This window comes from Narcine bancroftii, chromosome 2 (genome assembly GCF_036971445.1).
Source record: "Narcine bancroftii isolate sNarBan1 chromosome 2, sNarBan1.hap1, whole genome shotgun sequence".
In the NCBI taxonomy this organism is placed as follows: domain Eukaryota; kingdom Metazoa; phylum Chordata; class Chondrichthyes; order Torpediniformes; family Narcinidae; genus Narcine; species Narcine bancroftii.
Window position 1 is genome coordinate 179,397,417 of NC_091470.1, and position 20,306 is coordinate 179,417,722.

The 20,306-nt window shown below is 49.1% G+C and overlaps 2 protein-coding genes across 2 annotated transcripts in view; one reads left to right on the forward strand and one right to left on the reverse strand.

Annotated features, from left to right (window-relative positions):
- The window catches only part of rps5 (ribosomal protein S5), a 335,501-nt gene that overhangs the window by 69,878 nt on the left and 245,317 nt on the right, over nucleotides 1-20,306 (reverse strand). The gene's annotated exons all lie outside the window — the stretch shown is intronic.
- Nucleotides 13,226-20,306, forward strand: part of dhx16 (DEAH (Asp-Glu-Ala-His) box polypeptide 16) — a 30,153-nt gene continuing 23,072 nt past the window's right edge. The window contains 7 exon segments of the mRNA XM_069919337.1: nucleotides 13,226-13,587; nucleotides 15,388-15,478; nucleotides 15,480-15,593; nucleotides 16,840-17,054; nucleotides 17,353-17,536; nucleotides 19,401-19,457; nucleotides 19,933-20,187. Of these exon segments, the coding sequence (XP_069775438.1) occupies nucleotides 13,241-13,587; nucleotides 15,388-15,478; nucleotides 15,480-15,593; nucleotides 16,840-17,054; nucleotides 17,353-17,536; nucleotides 19,401-19,457; nucleotides 19,933-20,187 (1,263 nt within the window). The 5' untranslated portion in view covers nucleotides 13,226-13,240.

The following is a 20,306-nucleotide window of genomic DNA, read 5'->3' on the forward strand; positions in this document are numbered from 1 at the left end:
ACATTATACATTTTTTTGCTACTGCTAAGGCGATCATAATAAATCTTTTTTGCACTTTATCCAATTTGAGGCCTAATTCTCTACTTCTTATGTTACTTAAAAGAAATATCTGTGGTTTTTTTTGTATGTTGTTTTTTGTAATTTTATTTAGCATCTGATTTAATTCTTCCCAAAACGTATTCACTTTCGTATATGCCTAAGTTGCATGTACTGTTGTTCGCATTTCCTTCCCACAGCAAAAACATCTATCTGATAATGTTGAGTCCCATTTATTTAATTTTTGAGGAGTAATATATAGCCTGTGCAACCAATTATACTGTATCATGCGTAACCTTGTGTTTATTATATTCTTCATAGTTCCAGAACATAACTTTTCCCATACTTCATTTTTTATCTTTATGTTTAGATCCTTTTCCACTTCTGCTTAGGTTTATAGTTTATTTCATTTTCCTTATCTTGCAGCTTAATGTACATGTTAGTTATGAATCTTTTAATTATCATTGTGTCTGTAATCACCTATTCAAAGCTGCTTCCTTCAGGTAATCTCAGTCTGTTTCCCAATTTATCCTTTAAATAAGCTTTCAGTTGATGATATGCAAACATTGTACCATGAGTTATTGCATATTTGTACTTCAACTGTTAATAAATTATTTCCCAAAAAACAATTTTCTATTCTTTTAATTCCTTTTCTCTCCCATTCTCTAAAAGGTTATCTATTGTAAAAGGGATTCGCGGATTTTACATCAATAATAATTTTGGTATTTGGTAATTCGTTTTTTTCCTTTCTAAGTGGATCTTCTTCCATGTATTAAGTAAATGGTGCAGTACTGGTGAGCTTTTATATTGTACCAGCTTTTCATCCCACTTATAAAGTATATGTTCCGGTACCTTCTCCCCTATTTTATCTAGTTCTATCTTAGTCCAATCTGTTTTTTCCCTTGTCTGGTAAAAATCTGATAAATACCTTAATTGTGTGGCTCTTTAATAATTTCTAAAATGTGGTAACTGTAAACCACCCTGGTTATACCTCTCTGCTAATTTATTTAACACTACCCTTGGTCTCCTCCCTTTCCACAAGAATTTCCTTATTATTCTCTTTAGTTCATTAAAGAATTTTTCTGTTAAAGGAATTGGTAACATTTGAAATAAGTATTGTATCCTTGGGAATACGTTCATTATAATGCAGTTTAACCTCCCTATCAATGTTAGCAGTAATTCTTTCCAATGTTCTAAGTCTTCCTGCAATTTCTTTATTAGTGGCTGATAATTTAGTTTGTACAAGTGGCTTAAGTTATTATCTAACCTGATCCTGAGGTATCGGATTGCTTGTGCTTGCCATTTAAATGTTGATTCTTTTTAAAATTCTGTATAGTCTGCATTACTCATTGGCATCATTTCACTTTTATTTGCGTTGATCTCATACCCCGATATTTCTCCATATTCCTTCAATTTTTAATGTAATTCTTTTACTGATACCTCTGGTTCTGTTAGGTATTCTATGATTTCATCTGCAAATAAGCTGATTTTATACTCCTTCTCCTTTATTTTTATCCCTTTTATTTTATTTTATATTCTTATCAGTTCTGCCAAAGGTTCTATTTCTAAGGTGAACAATAAGGGGGATAATGGACATCCCTGTCTAGTGGACCTACTTAATTTAAAATGACTCGATACATATCCATTTACTGCTACTTTCGCCAACGGTCCATTTACAATGCTTTAATCCAATTTATATATTTTTTCAGGTAGATTGAACTTCTGTAATACTTTAAATAAGTAGTTCCACTCTACTCTGTCAAAGGCTTTTTCTGCATCTAGAGCAACAGCCACTGTTGGTTTCTTATTTCCTTGAACTGCGTGGATTAGATTAATAAGTTTACAGACATTGTCCGCTGTTCATCTTTTCTTAATAAATCCAGTTTGATCTTGTTTTACTATTTTAGGTACACAATCGGCCAATCTGTTTGCTAATAATTTTGCTATTATTTTATAGTCTGAGTTAAGTCGAGATATTGGTCTATATGATGCTGGTGTTAATGGATCCTTCCCCAACTTTAGTATTACTGTAATTATTGCTATCTTACATGAATCTGGTAAGTTTTGTGTTTCTTCTATCTGGTTCATTACTTCCAGGAGAGGAGGAATTAATAACTCTTTAAATGTTTTATAGAATTATATTGGGAATCCATCCTCTCCTGGTGTTTTATTGTTCGGCAGCTTTTTTAATATATCCTGTACTTCCTCTATTTCAAATGGTTTTATTAGTTTTGTTCCTCCTCTTGCAATTTCAGTTGTTCAATTTTAACTAAAATTCCTCTATTTTATCATCTTTCCCCTCATTCTCAATTTGTTACAATTGTTCATAAAATTCCTTAAAATTTTCATTAATCTCTGTTGGGTTATATGTAATTTGTTTGTCCTTTTTCCTTTTTTAATTTTTTTTTCACACTATGAACCATACGGACAAAAATACACACAAACATTTCCCTCTTGAATTTTGTCCTTTTTCCTTGATGCCAGTATCGTTCTTTTAGCTTGCCAGGCTAATATTTTGTGTTTTTTCTCCCAGTTCATAATACCTTTGCTTTGTTTTCATTATGTTCATCTCCACCTTGTACGTTTGTAATGCTTCGTATTTTATTTTTTTGTCCACCAGTTCTCTCCTTTTCGTAATATCGTCCCTTTTTACTAATTCCTTTTCTGTACTTACTATCTCCCTTTCCAACTGCTCTATTTCCCGATTGTAATCCTTTTTCATCTGCCCTCTAATGAAGGCTTTCATTGCGTCCCATAATATAAATTTGTCTTTCACTGATCCTGTGTTTATTTCAAAATATGTTTTAATTTGGCATTCAATAAACTCTCTAAATTCCTGCCTTTTAAGTAGCATTGAGTTTAACCTCGATCTCTATGTTCTTGGTGGGATGTCCTCCAGTTCTATTGGTAATAACAGGGGTGAATGATCAGATAGTAATCTAGCTTTATACTCTGTTTTCCTAACTCTCCCTTGAATATGGGCCAACAACAAAAACCTATCAATTCTTGAGTAAGTTTTGTGCCTACTCGAATAATATGAAAATTCCTTTTCTCTTGGATGTTGCCTCCTTCATATATCCATAAGTTTCATTTCCTGCATTAGGTCTTTTTGCTTGTCTTTTGTCCAGTTTTATCCAACATTGGGTCCAAATTAAGGTTAAAATTCCCTTCTATCAATATATTTCCTTGTGTGTATGCAATCTACAAAAAAAAAATCCTGCATAAACTTTTGATCCTCCTGATTAGGTGCATATATATTGAGCAAATTCCAAAAGTCTGAGTATATTTGACATTTTATCATTACATACCTCCCTGCCGGATATATTATTTCCTCCTCTATTTTGATTGGTACATTTTTGTTAACTAGTATGGCTACATCTCTAGCTTTTGAATTATAGGATGCTGCCATTACGTGTCCAACCCCGTCTCTCTTTAGTTTGTTCTGTTCCGCTTCAGTTAGATGCGTTTCCTGCACAAATGCTAGATCTATTTTTTTATTTTTTCAGTAAATTTAGTAGCCTCTTCCTTTTAACTTGGTTATGTATTCCATTAATGTTTATAGTCATATAGTTCAACATGGCCATCTTATATCTTGCATACACCTCTTTTCCACCTCTTTGCCACCTCCAACCCCTTTTCCCCATTTTCATCTCTTAGTTTTCTCTTATTACACTTAATGTATGACAACACATTTAAGACATTAAGTATCCCCGCAGTTCCCACATCCACTAATACCTTAACCCCAAAAATTCCCTCCCTCTCTGAGTTGCCCCATATCCCTTGCCAGGCAACCACAGCTCCCCTTTCCATTTGGATTGCGATCTTGCTCGCAGCATCAACTGATTTTGCAGTGACGGTTATTCCCCCTCCACCCAGCCCTCTCCAGAAAACACTTATTTTTTACACATAACAAAGTTCGCCTTTTTTTCCCCCTTACTTCCTTCCTTCCCTTCTCTTTTCCTTCTTTAGTTCTTTACATATACATTGTTTTTACATCTTTATATATACTTTATGGTCATTCTTCATTCTTGTCACATCTCTTCATCTCTTCTCCTGTCCTGCAAACGTTCTGCGAATTCTTGTGCTTCCTCCAATCTGAGAACAGTCTGTTTTGCTCCCCAGGGATAAATATTTTAAGCATGGCTGGATGTCTTAATATGAATTCGTAACCTTTTTTCCATAAAATCGATTTTGATGTATTCAATTCCTACCTCCTCTTTAAGACTTATGTCTGGGTAAAAAAATATTTTTTGACCCTTGTATTCCAATGGTTTATTATCTTCTCTAATTTTATTCCATGCCCGTTCCAGTATATTTTCTCTTGTCGTGTATCTCAAAAATTTTACTAAGATGGATCTTGGTTTTTGATGTGTCTGTGGTTTCGGGGCTAGTGTTCTGTGTGCCCTTTCTATTTCCATTCCTTCCTGCATTTCTGTCATTCCCAGGACCTTCGGGATCCATCCTTTTATAAATTCCTTCATGTCTGTGCCTTCTTCATCTTCCTTCAGGCCCACTATTTTTATGTTGTTTCGCCTACTATAATTTTCTGAGCAAACAACTCATGTGTCTTTAATTTTTTTGTCACTTTCTTCTAATTTTTCTCTTAAGTCATTTATTTCCATTTCTACAGCTGTTTCCCGCTCTTCCACATTCTATCAAGTACCAATGTTTATGGCCTGAACGGGGATGTAAATCACCCCTACTCCAATGGTCTCTGTTAAATCACCATTTTCTAAATGGGGAGAAAATTGAAAATGCCCAGATGCAAAGGGGACCTGGGGGTCCTCGTATGGGATGGCCTGAAGGCGTTAAAGTCGACCTGTGCTGTATCTCCACTGGACAGAACAACCTTCATTGGATATCGCTGGCGGGAGAGGGGAGCAGAGAGGAGGAGTAGCAGGAATGACCCGTTCAGCTCTAATAGAGTCTTGTTCGCTTTAAATAGTCTTTAAATTTAGATGTCCAGAACATCTGCTTCAATCAATACAAAAATATCCATCAAGTTTATTGTCATCTGATTGGACAACCCGATGAAACTGAGTTCACTAGTCCCTGGTACAAAACATGCAGACACACATCCAGATGTAACACAGGCACAGACAGACAGTACATTTGCATTTGTACAAATAATTTGTAATTTGTACAAATAAATGTTGTTCCCGTGAAGCGCACTTGGACGCCTTCCCCGCTAATCTTGGCGCCGTCAATGACAGACACGGTGAAAGGTTTCATTGCTACCCTGGGAAAGTGGCTTCAGGGCAACTGGAATCGCTCGATGCCAGCTGACTACTGCTGGACACTGACAGGAGGGGCATCAGATGCTGAGTACAGATGAAAATAACCGGCAAAACATTTTTAGGCTGGTTGAACTCACGCAATGTGTCAGCATTAAACATGCTAAATTCAATCAAAGTTAATTTAATATTTCTCCAACTTCCCGTGTGATACAGCAAATTTGAAATGATCTTTGTGTTCAGCTTGAAGTCATCTATAAGAATCCCTGATTTGTTTTCAGGAAGTAAAGCTTTTGAAAAGTTTGTCCTATGTACTCAGCCCTAATGGTGTTAAATGGAGGGTCAGATTTGGCCAAACTCCATTTCTATGTTTCCATGTAAATAAAAACAACAAGTGTCACTGAAACCTCTTAGCAACAATTGTTTTCGATCCACGTAACTTAATCTTCATATCACGAATATGATACTCTAAGAATCACCACAAAACAAACAGTACAGGGTTCAGTCCACATCAAATCCATCCACTGCACCCGGGGCTCCCGCCGTGGTCTCTATGTCAGAGAGACCAGGCACAGGCCGGGAGATTGCTTCACTGAGCACCTCGGCTCTGTCTGCCGCAACAGCCTGGATCTCCCAGTGGTTGCCCATTTCAGTTTCCCACCCCGACCCCTCACTATCGTGTCTATCTGTGATCTCGCATGCGGCCGGACTGAGACCACCTACAAAGTGAAGGAGCAGCGCCTCATCTTCGGATTGGGCCCCCTCCCACCAGACGGCATTAACATCGACTTCAGATTTATTGTCAGAGCGCGTACACGACACCACATATGACCCTGAGATTCTTTATTCTGTGGGGGCCAGGCAGAATTACCACTTACTGGAAGCGCAAAAATAAACTAAACAAATAAAGAAATGTAAACAGAGAGAGAAAAAAATTAATAAAGTCCTTAAACGAGACCCCGATTGAGTTTGTCGTTGAGGAGTCTGATGGTGGAGGGGAGCAGCTGTTCCTGAACCTGATGGTGTGAGTCCTGTGGCCCCAACACCTCTTCCCTGATGGCAGCAGCGAGAACAGAGTGAGGGCCGGGAGGTGAGGGGCCTTCACTGATTTCTGTTAAACCCCTTTCTCCCCATCACATTTCCCCCAGTTCACCCTCTCTCTCTTCCTCCTCCCCCGGCCAGACTTTGCTCCTGAATCCAGATGCCCGACTGCTCCCACCCTGAAGAAGGGCCGAAGCCCGAAACGTCGGTGGCCTCTCCTTGACCAGCCCTCGGAGTGGGGGGAGGGGAAGGGGTTGAACCTCGGCCAAACCCTGGCTCGCAGGCCACGCATGACTCTTTGACATGAATGTGCAGCTCACGGAGACACGTTGGCTGTGGCCTGCGATCGTGTGATTGTGGCACGCATGGCCGTGTTGCGGGTAGTGGGATCAGTGTGATCCAGGCCACCCTCCTATCCGAGCTCCTGACACGCTGATCTCCCCTCCCATCCGACCTCCTGACGCCCTGACCCCTCCCATCCAAGCTCCTGACGCCCTGACCGACGCAGGTACTTACCACGGTCAAAAGTAGCCTGTGTGTAATAGTTGACCCCCCTTAACTTATACCCTGAACATCGATCAATACAAAACCTGACCATCACACACGTGTGTAAGATGTTCACGCATGTGTACAGTAATCACGCATGTGTACATAAATTCTCAATTATTGAAACTAACACAAACGAACAGTTTAAAAACTAGACCCATGAATAAATATTATTATCCATTAATACTCAGATAAAGTTTCTGTAACAAAACTTGTCTGAACGAGTAAAAATATTTTCTGTCTTTATTTTTGAATATTTTATTTATAATTTTTCAAACTTTTTATTCAAATTTTATTTTATTGATACGAGTATTCATACATGTGTATACTCGTGTATTCACACATAGTCTATGTGTCTATTCAAACCACTTCCTTGCGCTGACCCTCCACTGCCTGTTTCTCCATCTCCTTCCGTCCGCCGCCACGCCGTTTCCCCCCCCCACACCTGATCCAGCCGTCCCCACCAGTGTCACCTGCAAACCTGTGGACAGGCAGTGGGGGTCTAGTAAGGGGGGCAGGGTCCTTGGGGGGAGGCGTTTCCGCCCACCTCACAGGTTGAGGTCGTGGAATCAGTGAGAAGAGGGTCCCGCCGTGCAGGCGGGGGGAGGGGAGGGGGTGGACTCCAAGAAACCTGGGTGCCGGAGTTTGGAGAGGACTCGCGACTCCAGAGGTGTGGGGCCGGCCTGCTCCCCCCCCACCCCCGACCACCTCCAAGAATCACGGCGGCGGTCAGCACAGCGCCAGCGACCGGGGGCAGGGGTTTCAAATTCTGCGCTGTCTATGAGGAGTTTGCACATTGTCCCCGTGGATTTTCCCCGAAGGGGGGAGTTCCAGTTCCAGTTTCATCCCACCTTTCAAAATGTACCGGAGAGGAGGAGGAGGTGCAGGTTAATGAGGCGTACTGGGCAGCATGGACACGTGGGTCAGAAGGGCCTGTTACCGAACTGGACTGATCCCTGAGCACCCAACCGGGGTAGGGGGAGGGGAAGGGGACACAGCGCTGCTCCGTAGGGTCCTAACGTCCAGTCGGACTGCCAGGGCTCTGAATGGCCCGCTAAAGGAGCCGACAGTGGTTTAATTTAAGGTCCCGCAACCGCGGGGACTGGAGCCTCGACTCCAGAACTCAACCTCCTGGCCAACATCCCTTCTTAACTCTCCTAGCCACCTTGGGGGGTCAGCATGCCCAGAAATCTTGCGTTGTGCAAATTTCTTGCCTATGACAAAGGCCTGGGGGCCCCGAACACCCATGTAAATGTAAACTTGAAATTGATTCAAGATAATTCCGACCTTGTGGCTGACGCAACTGTTTGGGGAGGTTTCAATCCAAGACAAGTATGAGTGGATTCTACCAGGAAGTGCAGATTTTATTCTGTTCTTTGAACGACTAGGTTCAGTTTCATTCATTTCCTTTGTGGGCTGGTTGCAAAATGTGCCCAGCATAGGTGGAACAGGGCTCGAGGGGTGCACGGATTCAGACCCCATGGCCCCTCGGTTCCTCCGACCAGCAGATCGATCCTGTCCCTGCTTGGCTTTTCTCTTAGTGACCCTCCAGTTCCTCCGGGTGGGCCGACGACATCGTCACAGAACCACTCAGGACGTCCTGCCCCCGGCAACATTCATCTTGTAGCTGTCAGCGTGGCTGCTTCTAATCTCAGGACTCAGACAGTTCTCTGCCTGCATCCATATTTGGAATTGTTTTCTGCACTGGGTCACTGGGCTCGCTCTGAGGGCTTCCTGGAGGGGGATGTGGGGGAGCTGGGCCTCCACAGGGAGGGGGGGATGTCGGGGAGTTTGGCCTCCATGGAGAGGGGGGGATGTCGGGGAGTTGGGCCTCCATGGGGAGGGGGAATGTGGGGTTGGACCTCCACGGGGTGGGGGAGATGTGGGGGAGCTGGGCCTCCACAGGGAGGGGAGGATGTGGGGGAGTTTAGCCTCCACGGGGAGGGGGGGAATGTGGGGGAGTTGGACCTCTATGGGGAGGGGGGGATGTGGGGGTTAGGCCTCCACAAGGGGGATGTGGGGGAGTTGGGCCTCCACAGGGAGGGGGGGATGTGGGGAAGTTGGGCCTCCACAGCGGGGATGTGGGGGAGTTGGGCCTCCACGGGGAGGCAGGGATGTGGGGGAGTTGGGCCTCCACAGGGAGGGGGGGATGTGGGGAAGTTGGGCCTCCACAGCGGGGATGTGGGGGAGTTGGGCCTCCACGGGGAGGCGGGGATGTGGGGGAGTTGGGCCTCCACAGGGAGGGGGATGTGGGGAAGTTGGGCCTCCACAGCGGGGATGTGGGGGAGTTGGGTCTCCATGGGGAGGGGGGATTTGGGTGAGTTGGGCCTCCACAGTGGGGAGGGGGTGGGTGGACACCGCGTACCCACTTGGACATAGCTATAAAGCCTGCACACGACACAGGCCCTTCGGCCCACAAAGTTGTGCTGTGTGCATCCCTACTGGGCTTTCCCACATCCCTCCAAAGGTTTCTTAAAGGAATTGCCCCACCACTGATATCGGCAGCCGGTTCCATTCTTTGCCCTCTCGACATCTCCTCCTTCCCTTCTCCCCAGCCCCTCAAACCCATGTCCTCTTCCATTTCAGCCTCGGGTGAAAAGCCTCTGACTATCCACATGATCAACGCCCCTCATCACTGTAAACACTCTCTCAGGTCACCCCTCGTCCTCCGTCGCTCCAAGGAGAAAAGGCCGAGTCTGCTCGAACGGTTTCCATAAGGTCTGTTCCCTAATCCAGGTTATGTCCTTGTAAACCTCTTCTAATGGCTTCCACCTCATCCCGGTAACAAGGTGACCAGAAATGAGCACAGTTCTCCGAGTGGGGTTGACCCACGTAATGTGACCTCTCGGCTCCTAGATTAAATCCCATCATTAACGAAGGCCAAGATACCTTCTTAACCACAGAATTAGCTACTTCAAGCGTCCGATGGACTCAGACCCCCAGATCCCCCTGCTCCTCCCCACTTACCATTAATTCGATAAAATTACCTGTGCGGTCTCACCTCCTTCTCCATCTTGCTTGGCCTGTTATGGCGCCAGTGACTGGGGGTTCAAATCCCGTGCTGTCTGTGAGGAGTTTGCACGTTCTCCCCATGCCTGCGTGGTTTCCCCCGGGGGCTCTGGTTTCCTCCCACCATTCAAAACATTACCGGGGTGGTGTTAATTGGGCGGCGCGGGCTGGTAGGGCTTCAAGAGTGGTTGAGGGGTGCCTGACATCCCCTGGCCTTGACTCGGGATTTAGGAGAATGAGAGGGGGGGGATCTCACTGAAACATTTTGGATGTTGAAAAGCTGTTTCCCACGAAGGGAGAGTCTGTTACAAGAGGATTGAAGGGTGTCCGCTTAGAACAGAAATGCAGAGGAATTTCTTCAGCCAGAGTGGGGATGAATCTGTGGAATTTGTGGTAGTTGTGGAGGCCAGGTCATTGGATGCATTTAAGGCAGAGATTGACGGGTTCTTGATGAGCCAGGGCATCAAAGATTATAGGGAGAATAGCCTGTTCCTGCTCCTGTGTCTTATGTTGAATAATTTTTTTTAAAGAACCCATCGAAATGTCTTTTAAACATTGTGCTTGTCCCCGCCTCTACCACTTCCTTTGGCAGCTCGTTCCTCACCTCACCACCCTTCGTGTCGAAATATTCGCCTCAGCTCCCTGACAACTCAAGTTTATTGTCGCCCAATCACACATATACCTCCCGGGGAAACGCTGTTCTCTGGTCCTCGGCACAAAACACGTAGACACACACCCAGATAGACAAACAGTACATACACAGGACAAGTATTTCATCTGGACAAATAAATATTGTTTCATAAATAGTAGATTCTCGGAGGGTCAGTGTGAGCAGTTCCTTTGGTCGTTCAATGTTCTCACTGCCCATGGGAAGAAGCTGTTCCCCAGACTGGTGGTGCTGGCTCTGATCCTCTTGTATCTCCTCCCCTGACGGGAGCAGCTGTGTGCGGGGTGGGAGGGGTCCTCAATGATTTTGCGCGCCCTTTTCAGACAACGAACCTAGTAGATCACGTCAATGGGGGTGGGGGGGGGGGAAAGACCTACCTCTTATTTCAAATCTCTCCCCTCCCACCCTGAACCAATGTTCCTCCCGTTACTGACCCCTTGACATGAGGAATTAGATCTTTTCTACAATAAAGGAGGAATACTTTGAAACGAAGTCTATGCTGGGGATAGAGTGGATGAGGAGTTAATCGCTCTGCCTTGTAGTTGCTGGGGTTCTAAGACACCGGTTCTAAGACTGGTGGAAAAAGTCCCCGGCTGAGAGCCACACCTGGTGACGCAGGACCTGAAACAACCTCCACGACACGTCCCACACAAACGGAAGAACCCCCAGGAACAGAAGCTGCAGCCCAGAACATTGCAGGCAAACCCCTTCCCCACCATCGAGGACATCGACGGGGAATGCTACCATCAGAGAGCAGCAGTGATCATCACCACCCAGCGCACGTTCTGTTCTCCCTGCTGACATCAGAAAAGAGGTATCGGGGCCATAAGACTCGCACCCACCAGGTGCAGGAACAGCTGCTCCCCCTCCACCATCAGTCTCCTCAACAACAAACTCAATCAGGGACTCATTTAACTCTGCACATTATTGATGTTTCTCTCTGTGTTGCACAATTTATTTACATTTCATTAATTTTAAATTTTAGATTTACAGCTCGGTAACAGGCCCTTTCGGCCCATGAGCCCGTGCTGCCCAATTACCCTACAACCCCCGGTACAGTGGGAGGAAACCGGAGCCCCTGGGGAAAACCCACACAGACATGGGGAGAGCGTGCAAACTCCTCACAGACAGTGCGGGATCCGAACCCCTGTCCCAATTGCTGGTGCTGTAACAGAGTTATGCCAACCGTGCTGGCCATTCTCTGTTTGCCTGTGATCGTTGATCGTTTTCTCGCACTGCCAATCACTGGTAATTCTGCCCACAAGATAAAGAATCTCAGGGCCGTATGTGATGGTTGTATCTGATTGTCCCCCTCCTACCTCCTCTCCCCTGAAATTTTGGCTCGTCTTTCACCCCCGTGACATGAATACCCCCCCCCCCCCGCTCTGCTGGGTTGGAAAGATGGACCCTTCCCGCTGGCTCCAAGTAACCTCCCTGCTCTGCCCCCAACGGCCAACTTCTCAGTCTTGAGGTGATGAGCCATGATTTTGCCGTCAGGATTGGAGAGTGTTCCTCAGGAGGACAGGCTGAGTGCAAGGGCTGAAGGACGAGGACAGGACACCTGAAGGACGAGGACAGGCTCAATGGTCGGCTGCTGAACAGTGGGGAGGAACAGATGGAACTTGGGGTCCAAATCCATACATTCCTCAAGGTCGCTGCAGGTTTGTGGGACGGTTAAGAAGGCCTGTAGGATGCTGGGCTTCATTAGTCAGGGGATTGAGTTCAGGAGTCGAGAGGTCATGTTTCAACTCTAGAAATTCCTGGTGAGACCACACTTGGAATATTGTGTTCTGGTCATGGATTCCTCCCAGTTCTGGTCGCCTCATTGCAGGAAGGATGTGGAAGCTATGGAGAGGGGGCAGAGGAGATTCACCAGGATGTTCCTGGATTGGGAAACAAGTCTTATGAGGCAAGGTTAGCAGAGCTGGGGCTTTTCTCTCTGGAGCGTGGAAGGATGAGAGGAGACTTGATAGAGGTCTCCAAGATTCTGAGAGGGTGGATGGCCAGCACCTGTTTCCCAGGGCAGGAACAGCAAACACCAGAGGACGTCTGTACAAAGTGAAGGGAGGGAAGTTTAGGGGAGACATCAGGGGTAAGTTTTTTACAGAGAGTTGTGGGGGCCTGGAACGTCTTGCCAGGGGTGGTGGTGGAGGCTGGAACATTAGGAGTGTTTAATTTGAAAGATATAGAGTTACAGGGTAGGGAGAGTCTTGTTTTTTTTTGGAGGGAATGTATGGGTCAGCACCACACTGAGGGCTGAATGGCCTGCACTGTGAAATGACACTCTATTGTTAGTGTGTGGGATCCAGAGAAGCCAACCCTGGAAGCAAAGAGAAACGCGCAGAGGCAGGAATCCAGAGCAAACATCGAGCTGCTGGAGAGGATCGGGGGGTGGGCGAAGCAGTGTCCGCGGGGAGCCGAGGTCTGCCCACGCCTCGCGTTGCGGCTCAAGTGGGACCTTTCTGCGATTGGTTTGGGTTCTTAGTCGGTGTTGGGGGGGAGGGGGGCTTCATGTTACGCTGCATATAAATGACTCGGGTGGTCAGACCGAGGGTTTCGGCATCTAAATCGTGTCTGGTCAGGGACGGCGAAAGGCTGCGGAGAGACTTGGGCAGAGGAGCGGGATGGGTAAGAGGTGGCGGCTGAAATACAGAGTGGGAAGGTGTACAGTCGTGGGGGAGGAAACAGACGGGACAATTATCATTAGATGGGGGGAAATTCCAAATTCCATGGTGCCCATCTTCTCCCCACTTCGATCTCCTCTTCCACATCCTGCACGTACTCCTCCTGCACAGAGAGGGCGTTGTGGCCACAACTTGCACGTACTCCTCCTGCACAGAGAGGGCGCTGTGGGCACAGCTTGCACGTACTCCTCCTGCACAGAGAGGGCGCTGTGGCCACAGCTTGCACTTACTCCTCCTGCGCAGAGAGGGCGCTGCCTGCACTCACGCCTCCTGCGGAGAGCGCCGTGGAGCTGGAGAGGAAGTCCCGGCTGCTTCCGGGTTGCAGGTCAGAGACGCCGTCGCTGGGACCGAGGGGGCGACCGGAGAGGAGGTAGGAGGGGTGGGTCTCACACCCTTCACCCCCTCACTCTTCACTTCCCCCTTCTCTCTCTGGTACTGGGCGGTTTAACCTCACCATGGAGGGGCTTCCCAGTTCAAACCTCGGGGAGTCGTGATACATGTCAGCAAACGGTCACTCCTTCCTCTCAGGATTTTAGTACCTCCGTGAGCCCTGGGAGGAATCCATGATCATAAACACAGGAGCAGAAACAGACCATTCAGCCCATCCAGTCTGGCCCACCATTCTCCCACTGCCCGTCCTTCTCCCCATCACTTTTGATGCCCCTGACCCGGCCTCCACAACCGCCTGCGGCAACAAATTCCTCAGATTCACCCCCTCTGGCTGAAGAAATCCCTCCGCATCTCTGTTCTAAGTGGATGCCCTTCAATCCTGAAGTTGTGTCCTCTTGTCCTGGACTCTCCCACCGTGGGGAACAACCTTTCTACATCTACTCTGTCCACGCCTTTCAACGTTCGAAATGTTTCAATGAAATTCCCCTAAATTCACCGTTATTTCCAGGTGGAAGGTTTCCATCACTGTGTGATCTCAATTAAGTGTGAGGGGGATTTGTGTGTTTGTAAGTCCTCCCCAGGACACAATTGAACTATTATAAATTTAGAAAATGTTATTTTTTTCATCCTTAAATCCTAGAATGGAATCACGATTAACCCCAGAGGGAATGAATGGTCAAAGGTTATGGGGAGAAGTCACCAGTCAGTGGGGAAATGGTGGGGCAGACTCGATGGGCTGAATGGCCAGTTTCTGCTCCGAGGTGCACGGTCCACTTTAATTCAAGTTCCAATTTGGAGCATTGTGTGCAGTTTTGGTCACTGAACTGCAGGAAGAATATCAATAAGATAGAAAGAGGGCAGAGAAGATTTACTAGGATTTCAGGGACTGAGTTACAGGGGAAGATTAAACAGGTTAGGACTTTATTCCCTGGAGCGTAGAAGAATGAGGGGAGATTTGATGGAGGGATTTAAAATTATGAGGGGGACAGACAGAGTAAATGTAGGTCAGTTTTTCCCACTGAGGGTGGGTGAGATACAAACCAGAGGACGTGGGGAAAAGTTTAGGGGGAACTTTTTCACACAGAGAGCGGTGGGGTTGTGGAATGAACTGAGGTGGTGAATTTGGGCTCAGTTTTAACAATGAAGAAGAATTTGGACAGGGACGTGGATGGGAGGGATACCCTGAATCTTGAGGCTGTGTCCCCTAGTCCCGGTCTCACCTACCAATGAAAAATTCTCCTGCCTCTATTGTATCATGATTTTATACGTTTCTATAAGATCCCCTCTCACTCTTCCAAATTCCAGCGAGTAGAGTCCCAGACGACTTGGTCTCTCCTCGTGGACCAAAACCCTCATCTCTGGAATGAACCTGCTCAATCCCATGGTAGGGGAGTGAGCCTGGGGCAAGAGGACACAACTTCAGGATAAAAGGGCATCAATTTAAAACAGATGCAGAGAAATCCTTCAGCCAGAGGGCTGTGAGTTTGTGGAACTTGTAACCACAGGCGGCCGTGGAAGCGAGGTCATTGGGTGTATTTAAGGTGGAGATTGTCAGATGTTTGATTAATCAGGGCATCCAGGGTTATGGGGAGGTCGGGAGTGGGAGAATGGATCAGCTCATGGTTAGAATGGTGGGGCCACACTTGATGGGCCTCCTACATCTTGTGAACTTCCTCTGCACTGCCTCCAAGCGATGGAAGCCATTCCCCCCCCCTGTAGTGCGCCAATCCCCTCAGTGAGCACCAGGGTGCCTGATGGGTGTTTTCTACCCCCCCGACAGGGCGGCCATGGGCACCTTGGAGCGGTGGGTGAACGAGCAGCTGCACCAGCTGCTGGGCCTGAGCGACAGGCACGTGGCCCAGTTCCTGATCGGGGACCGCCCAGCACAGCGGGCATGCCCAGGACTTCATCCGGCGGCTAGAGGACACCAGGACCGTTGACATCACCCCGGACGTGCGAGTATTCGCCGCCGAGCTGTGGGCCAAGGTGAGTTCAGGGCGGAGGGCCCAGCTAGCTTCATCCGCAAGCAGTTTGACCGTCCGACCCTGGTTTGGGAGGGGGGTGGGTGTTCTCAGGAGTCCGATGACTTCCCCCAAATCTGACAAGACGTGACATAGCTCACGGGCTGGCGGGGCTGAGGCCACAGGGGTGTGGCTGATCACCTAATGAGGGGTGGGGGTTCTGGGCTTTGGAGGGTGGGGGGGTTGAGGTATGGTTGGGGGGAGGCAAAAGGTACTGGGGAGGGGACTCTGGGAAGGAGGAGAGGGTGCCAATGGGGGCAAGGGAGTCATTGGAGAGGGAGGGGAGACAGGGAGCTAATGGTGGGGGGGGGGGGAATGGGAAACAGGTGACCTGGTGGGTGGGTGGGAAGCCAATGGAGGGGAGGGGAACTGACAGGGTGGTTGGGGTGTGAAGGGGAACTGTGAGGGTGAGGGGGTAATGGAGGAGAACTACCGGAGTGGGGGGAGTGGAGGGGAACTACCAGGGTGGGGGAGGGGGAACTACCTGGGTGGGAGAGGAGGGGAACTACCTGGGTGGGAGAGGAGGGGAACTACCAGTGTGGTGGAGGGGGGGGGGGAGTAGTGGGGGACTACCAGGGTGGGGGAGGAGGGGAGTGGAGGGGAACTACCAGGGTTGGGGGAGGGGGAGTGGAGGGAACTACCAGGGTTGTGGAGTGGAGGGAACTACCAGGGTTGGGGGAGGGGGGAGTGGAGGGAAACTACCAGGGTGGGGTAGGGTGGGGGAGTGGAGGGAACTACCAGGGTGGGGGGAGGGGGTTGGAGCGAACTACCAGGGTGGGGGAGGGGGGAATGGAGGGAACTACCAGGGTGGGGGAGGGGATGTGGCGGGAACTACCAGGGTGGAGGAGGGGGGAGTGGCGGGAACTACCAGGGTGGGAGGAGGGGGAATGGAGGGAACTACCAGGGTGGGGTAGGAGGGGGGAAGTGGAGGGAACTACCAGGGTGGGGGAGGGGGTTGGAGGGAACTACCAGGGTAGGGGAGGGGGGAGTGGAGGGAACTACCAGGGTGGGGGAGGGGTGTAGTGGGAACTACCAGGGTGGAGGAGGGGGGAGTGGAGGGAACTACGAGGGTGGAGGAGGGGGGAGGTGTCGGCAGCGAAGGGGAGGCAAATGCCACCTCGGCTGGGGACCCACTCGCTTTGTCTGTGTACGCGACCCTGTGTGGTGTGGATGGCCTGAGTCTGGCTCCCTCCCCCCCCACCGGGGAGCAGATTCCCAGGAAGCAGCCCGTGGAGAAGGCGTCCCGACTGGCTGAGCGAGAAGCTCAGGCCTTGCAGCAGAAGAACCGGGCGTACACTCTGCTAGAGGACAGTGGGGAGGAGAGCGACCCCGGCGAGAGACGCGGCAGTGGCAAGGCCAAAAGGAAGAGGGCCCACATCCGGAAAAAGAGAGCGGAGTCGTCGGGCAGCGAGGATGAAGTGGCAATGTGAGTGTGGACGGGCGCTGCGGGGTGTGGAGGCAGAGCTTGGGGTGTGGGGGCGAGGGGACGGGGACGGTTGTGGGTTGGAAGGGCAAAGCTGGGGAGCGGGTGGGGGGGTGGGCAGGAACAGATGGGGGGGGAAGGGGCAGGGCTTGGGGCGGGGGAGATTGGAGACGAGGAGCAACGTGCGAGGTGTCACTGGGCTCCGAGACGCCCCGGGGGTCAGTGTCAGAGGGGAGCGCAGGGGGTGTGCACGTCGTCCAGGTAGCTTCATGACCTGCTGACAGGTCTGCTTCCTGTCCAGGAGGAGGCCGCTGTCTCCCCAGAAAGAGCGGGGCTCCGAGGAGGAGGAGGTGGAAGAGGAGGAGTGGGAGAGGGAGGAGAAGGATCGGTTGATGGATCTGGAGGAGCGGGACGCGTTCGCTGAGCGGATCAAGCAACGAGACAAGGCCCGGACCCGTGTTGTCCTGGAGCGCTCCGATAAAAAGGTGGGGACGACATCGGAGAAGCTCAGGGTCTCGCCTGTTCCACCTGTCAAAACCCTTCCACCCTTCTGTTACTGCTAGACCCAGTGTGTTCCCCCAAGTCAAAGTCGTCCATTACCCCGAACAGTACATCATGTTCCCACCCCTCGTTACACATCTTTGGCAGGATGGACTGGCTTTGGAGGGGGTTCAGAGGTGGTTGATTTTCAGAGATTAGGTGGGGGGGAATTGGCCGATGAGGAGAGAATGAGGCATCTGGGACTGGACTCGCTGGGATTTAGAAGAATGAGAGTGGATCTTAGAGAAACGTATAAAATTATGAAAGGCAGAGATAAGATAGAGGTGGGTAAGTTGTTCCCGTTGTTTGGAGGGAGACCAGAACTATGGGACATCATCTCAAGATTCAGGGGAGTAGATTTAGAATGGAGATAAGAAGGAACTGCTTTTCCCGGGGGGGGAATCTGTGGGAATTCGCTGCCTGTTAAAGCAGCGGAAGCGACCTCAGTAAATATATTTAAGACAAGGTTGGGTCGATTTTTACATCATCAGAGAATTAAGGGATATAGTGAAAAGGCAGGTGGGTGGAGATGAGCCCATCATCAGATCAGCCGTGATCTCATTGAATGGGCCGGATGCCCGCTTCCTGTAGATATTTTGTGATAAAATGAATGGTGGCAGTGTTTTACCCAGAGCAGGCGAGTCCAAAGCAAGAGGGCAGGGGTTAACAGTGAGAGGGGAAGGGACAGGTTCTCCACATAGGACGGCTGCCAAGTGTGTGGAGATCAGACTTTGTCCAACACTTGTTCCAATCACACCTTCTCCAGGGAAGGCAGTGTGACCACTGTCACCAGACTGCTCTGAAGAATTCCACATGCACACGGTTACCTTCAGACACACCCTTCTCCAATAGGGATGTTGTGCTATCGAATACCTTGTCACCCTCCATTAACCAATGGTCAGATCAACTGAAAAATGTTATTGCCAAGGAAGAATTAGTGCTTTTATCTCCACACGTGAGGGTTTGTGTGTGCTGGAATTTAATCGATTGGTTGAGAGCTTATATATGGAATAACGGATCCCTTGGAGTGAGTCACAGGCCAGGATCGAGTTGGATGTTCAAGAGGTATATATTAAGAATATTCAAGGGGGTATATATTAAGAATAACAGATCCTTGGGAGTGAGTTAGAGGCCGGGGGTTGAAGGGTTTTATATTGAGAATAATGTATCCCTGGGATTGAGTTATAGGCCAGGATTGAAGGGGTTTACCTTTAGACCAGTGGTTTTCAATTTTTTCCTTTCCACTCACATCCCACTTTTAAGTAATCCCTCGGTCATCAATTCTCTGTGATTAGTAAGGAGTTGCTTAAGGTGGGATGTGGATGGAAAGAAAAAGGTTTGAAACCCACTGTTTTAATTGTCCTTCATGGACTCATTATATGCAAGGTTTCAGAACTCCAAAGGAAATGGGCCAGTGACAATTTTTCTCAAGCAAAATATTTCAATCGGGTCTAGGGCAGTGATTCTCAACCTTCCCTTCCCACTCACATCCCACCTTAAGCAACCCCTTACTAATCGCAGAGCCCCGATGGCATATGGATTACTCAAAGTGAAATGTGAGCGGGAAGGAGAACCACTGATTGAGAATAACAGATTCCTGGGAATGAACTATAGGCTGGGATCTAATCGGGGTTGGGGGGGGGGGGGCGCCCTCCGGCAGTGAGTTACGGCTGGGAATCTAATTGGGGAGGGGGTTTATGGGACAAATGTGTGGCTCGGAGTGAGATGCAGGTGTGAAGTGTTGCCCTGGAGTATTGACGGGAAGTAGTGACGACTTCTGAATCTGCTCCCTGCGTTCTTGTGCTCCAGGCCTACAAAGAAGCTCAGAAACGCCTGAAGATGGGCGAAGAGGATCGGAAGGCTCTGGTAGGTTGGGTCCAGCTCGGCTGGGGCGGGGGAGGGTCCAGCTCGGCTGGGGCGGGGGCGGGTCCAGCTCGGCTGGGGCGGGGACAGCCTCCCGGCTCTGTGGTTGTTGCCCTTGCCTAACTGGAGCCTAAAGAGGAACAAGGACGGCTTCCCCTCCCCCCACCATCAGATTCTCGAACGGACAATGATCCCCGGACATGGCTTCACTTTGACTTTTTGTGCACTGTTTTTATTTATGGTTGTCAGGTAGCTTTATAGAAACATTCATACTGTGGACTCTGTCCCAAAACGACGAATTTTGTGACAATGAATTCTGATTCTGTTTAATTACACAATAATAAATCTTACCGGGTTTATCTGATGTGATCCGTTCCATGGGCCTCATCAGCGAGCCAGCAGCGGGTGGGCGCGTGTTAAACGATGGGCTGCATCAGAAGGGTGGGGGTCTCACCTGTGTTGCTGCTGCCTCCCACAGATCCCAGAGCTCCGCAAGAGATCGCGGCGAGAATACCTGGGCAAGCGAGAGCAGGAGAAGCTGGAGGACCTGGAGGCGGAAATCCGGGACGACGAGTACCTGTTCTCCCCCAGTGAGCTCACCTGCAGGGAGAGGCAGCAGCTCGACTACAAGAGGAAAGTGCGTGACCTGGCCAGGGAGTACAAGGAGGCCGGAGAGCAGGAGAGACGGGAGAAAAGCAACCGCTACTACATGCCCGAGGAGTCCCGCAACAAGGTGGGTGCTGGGGGGGGGGGGGGGGCCAGGGGGAGCTTAGGGAAGTGGGCAGTGGGAGGGCAAGCGAGAGAGCAGGAAAAGCTCAGGGAAGGGGGCAGTGGGAGGGCAAGCGAGGGAGC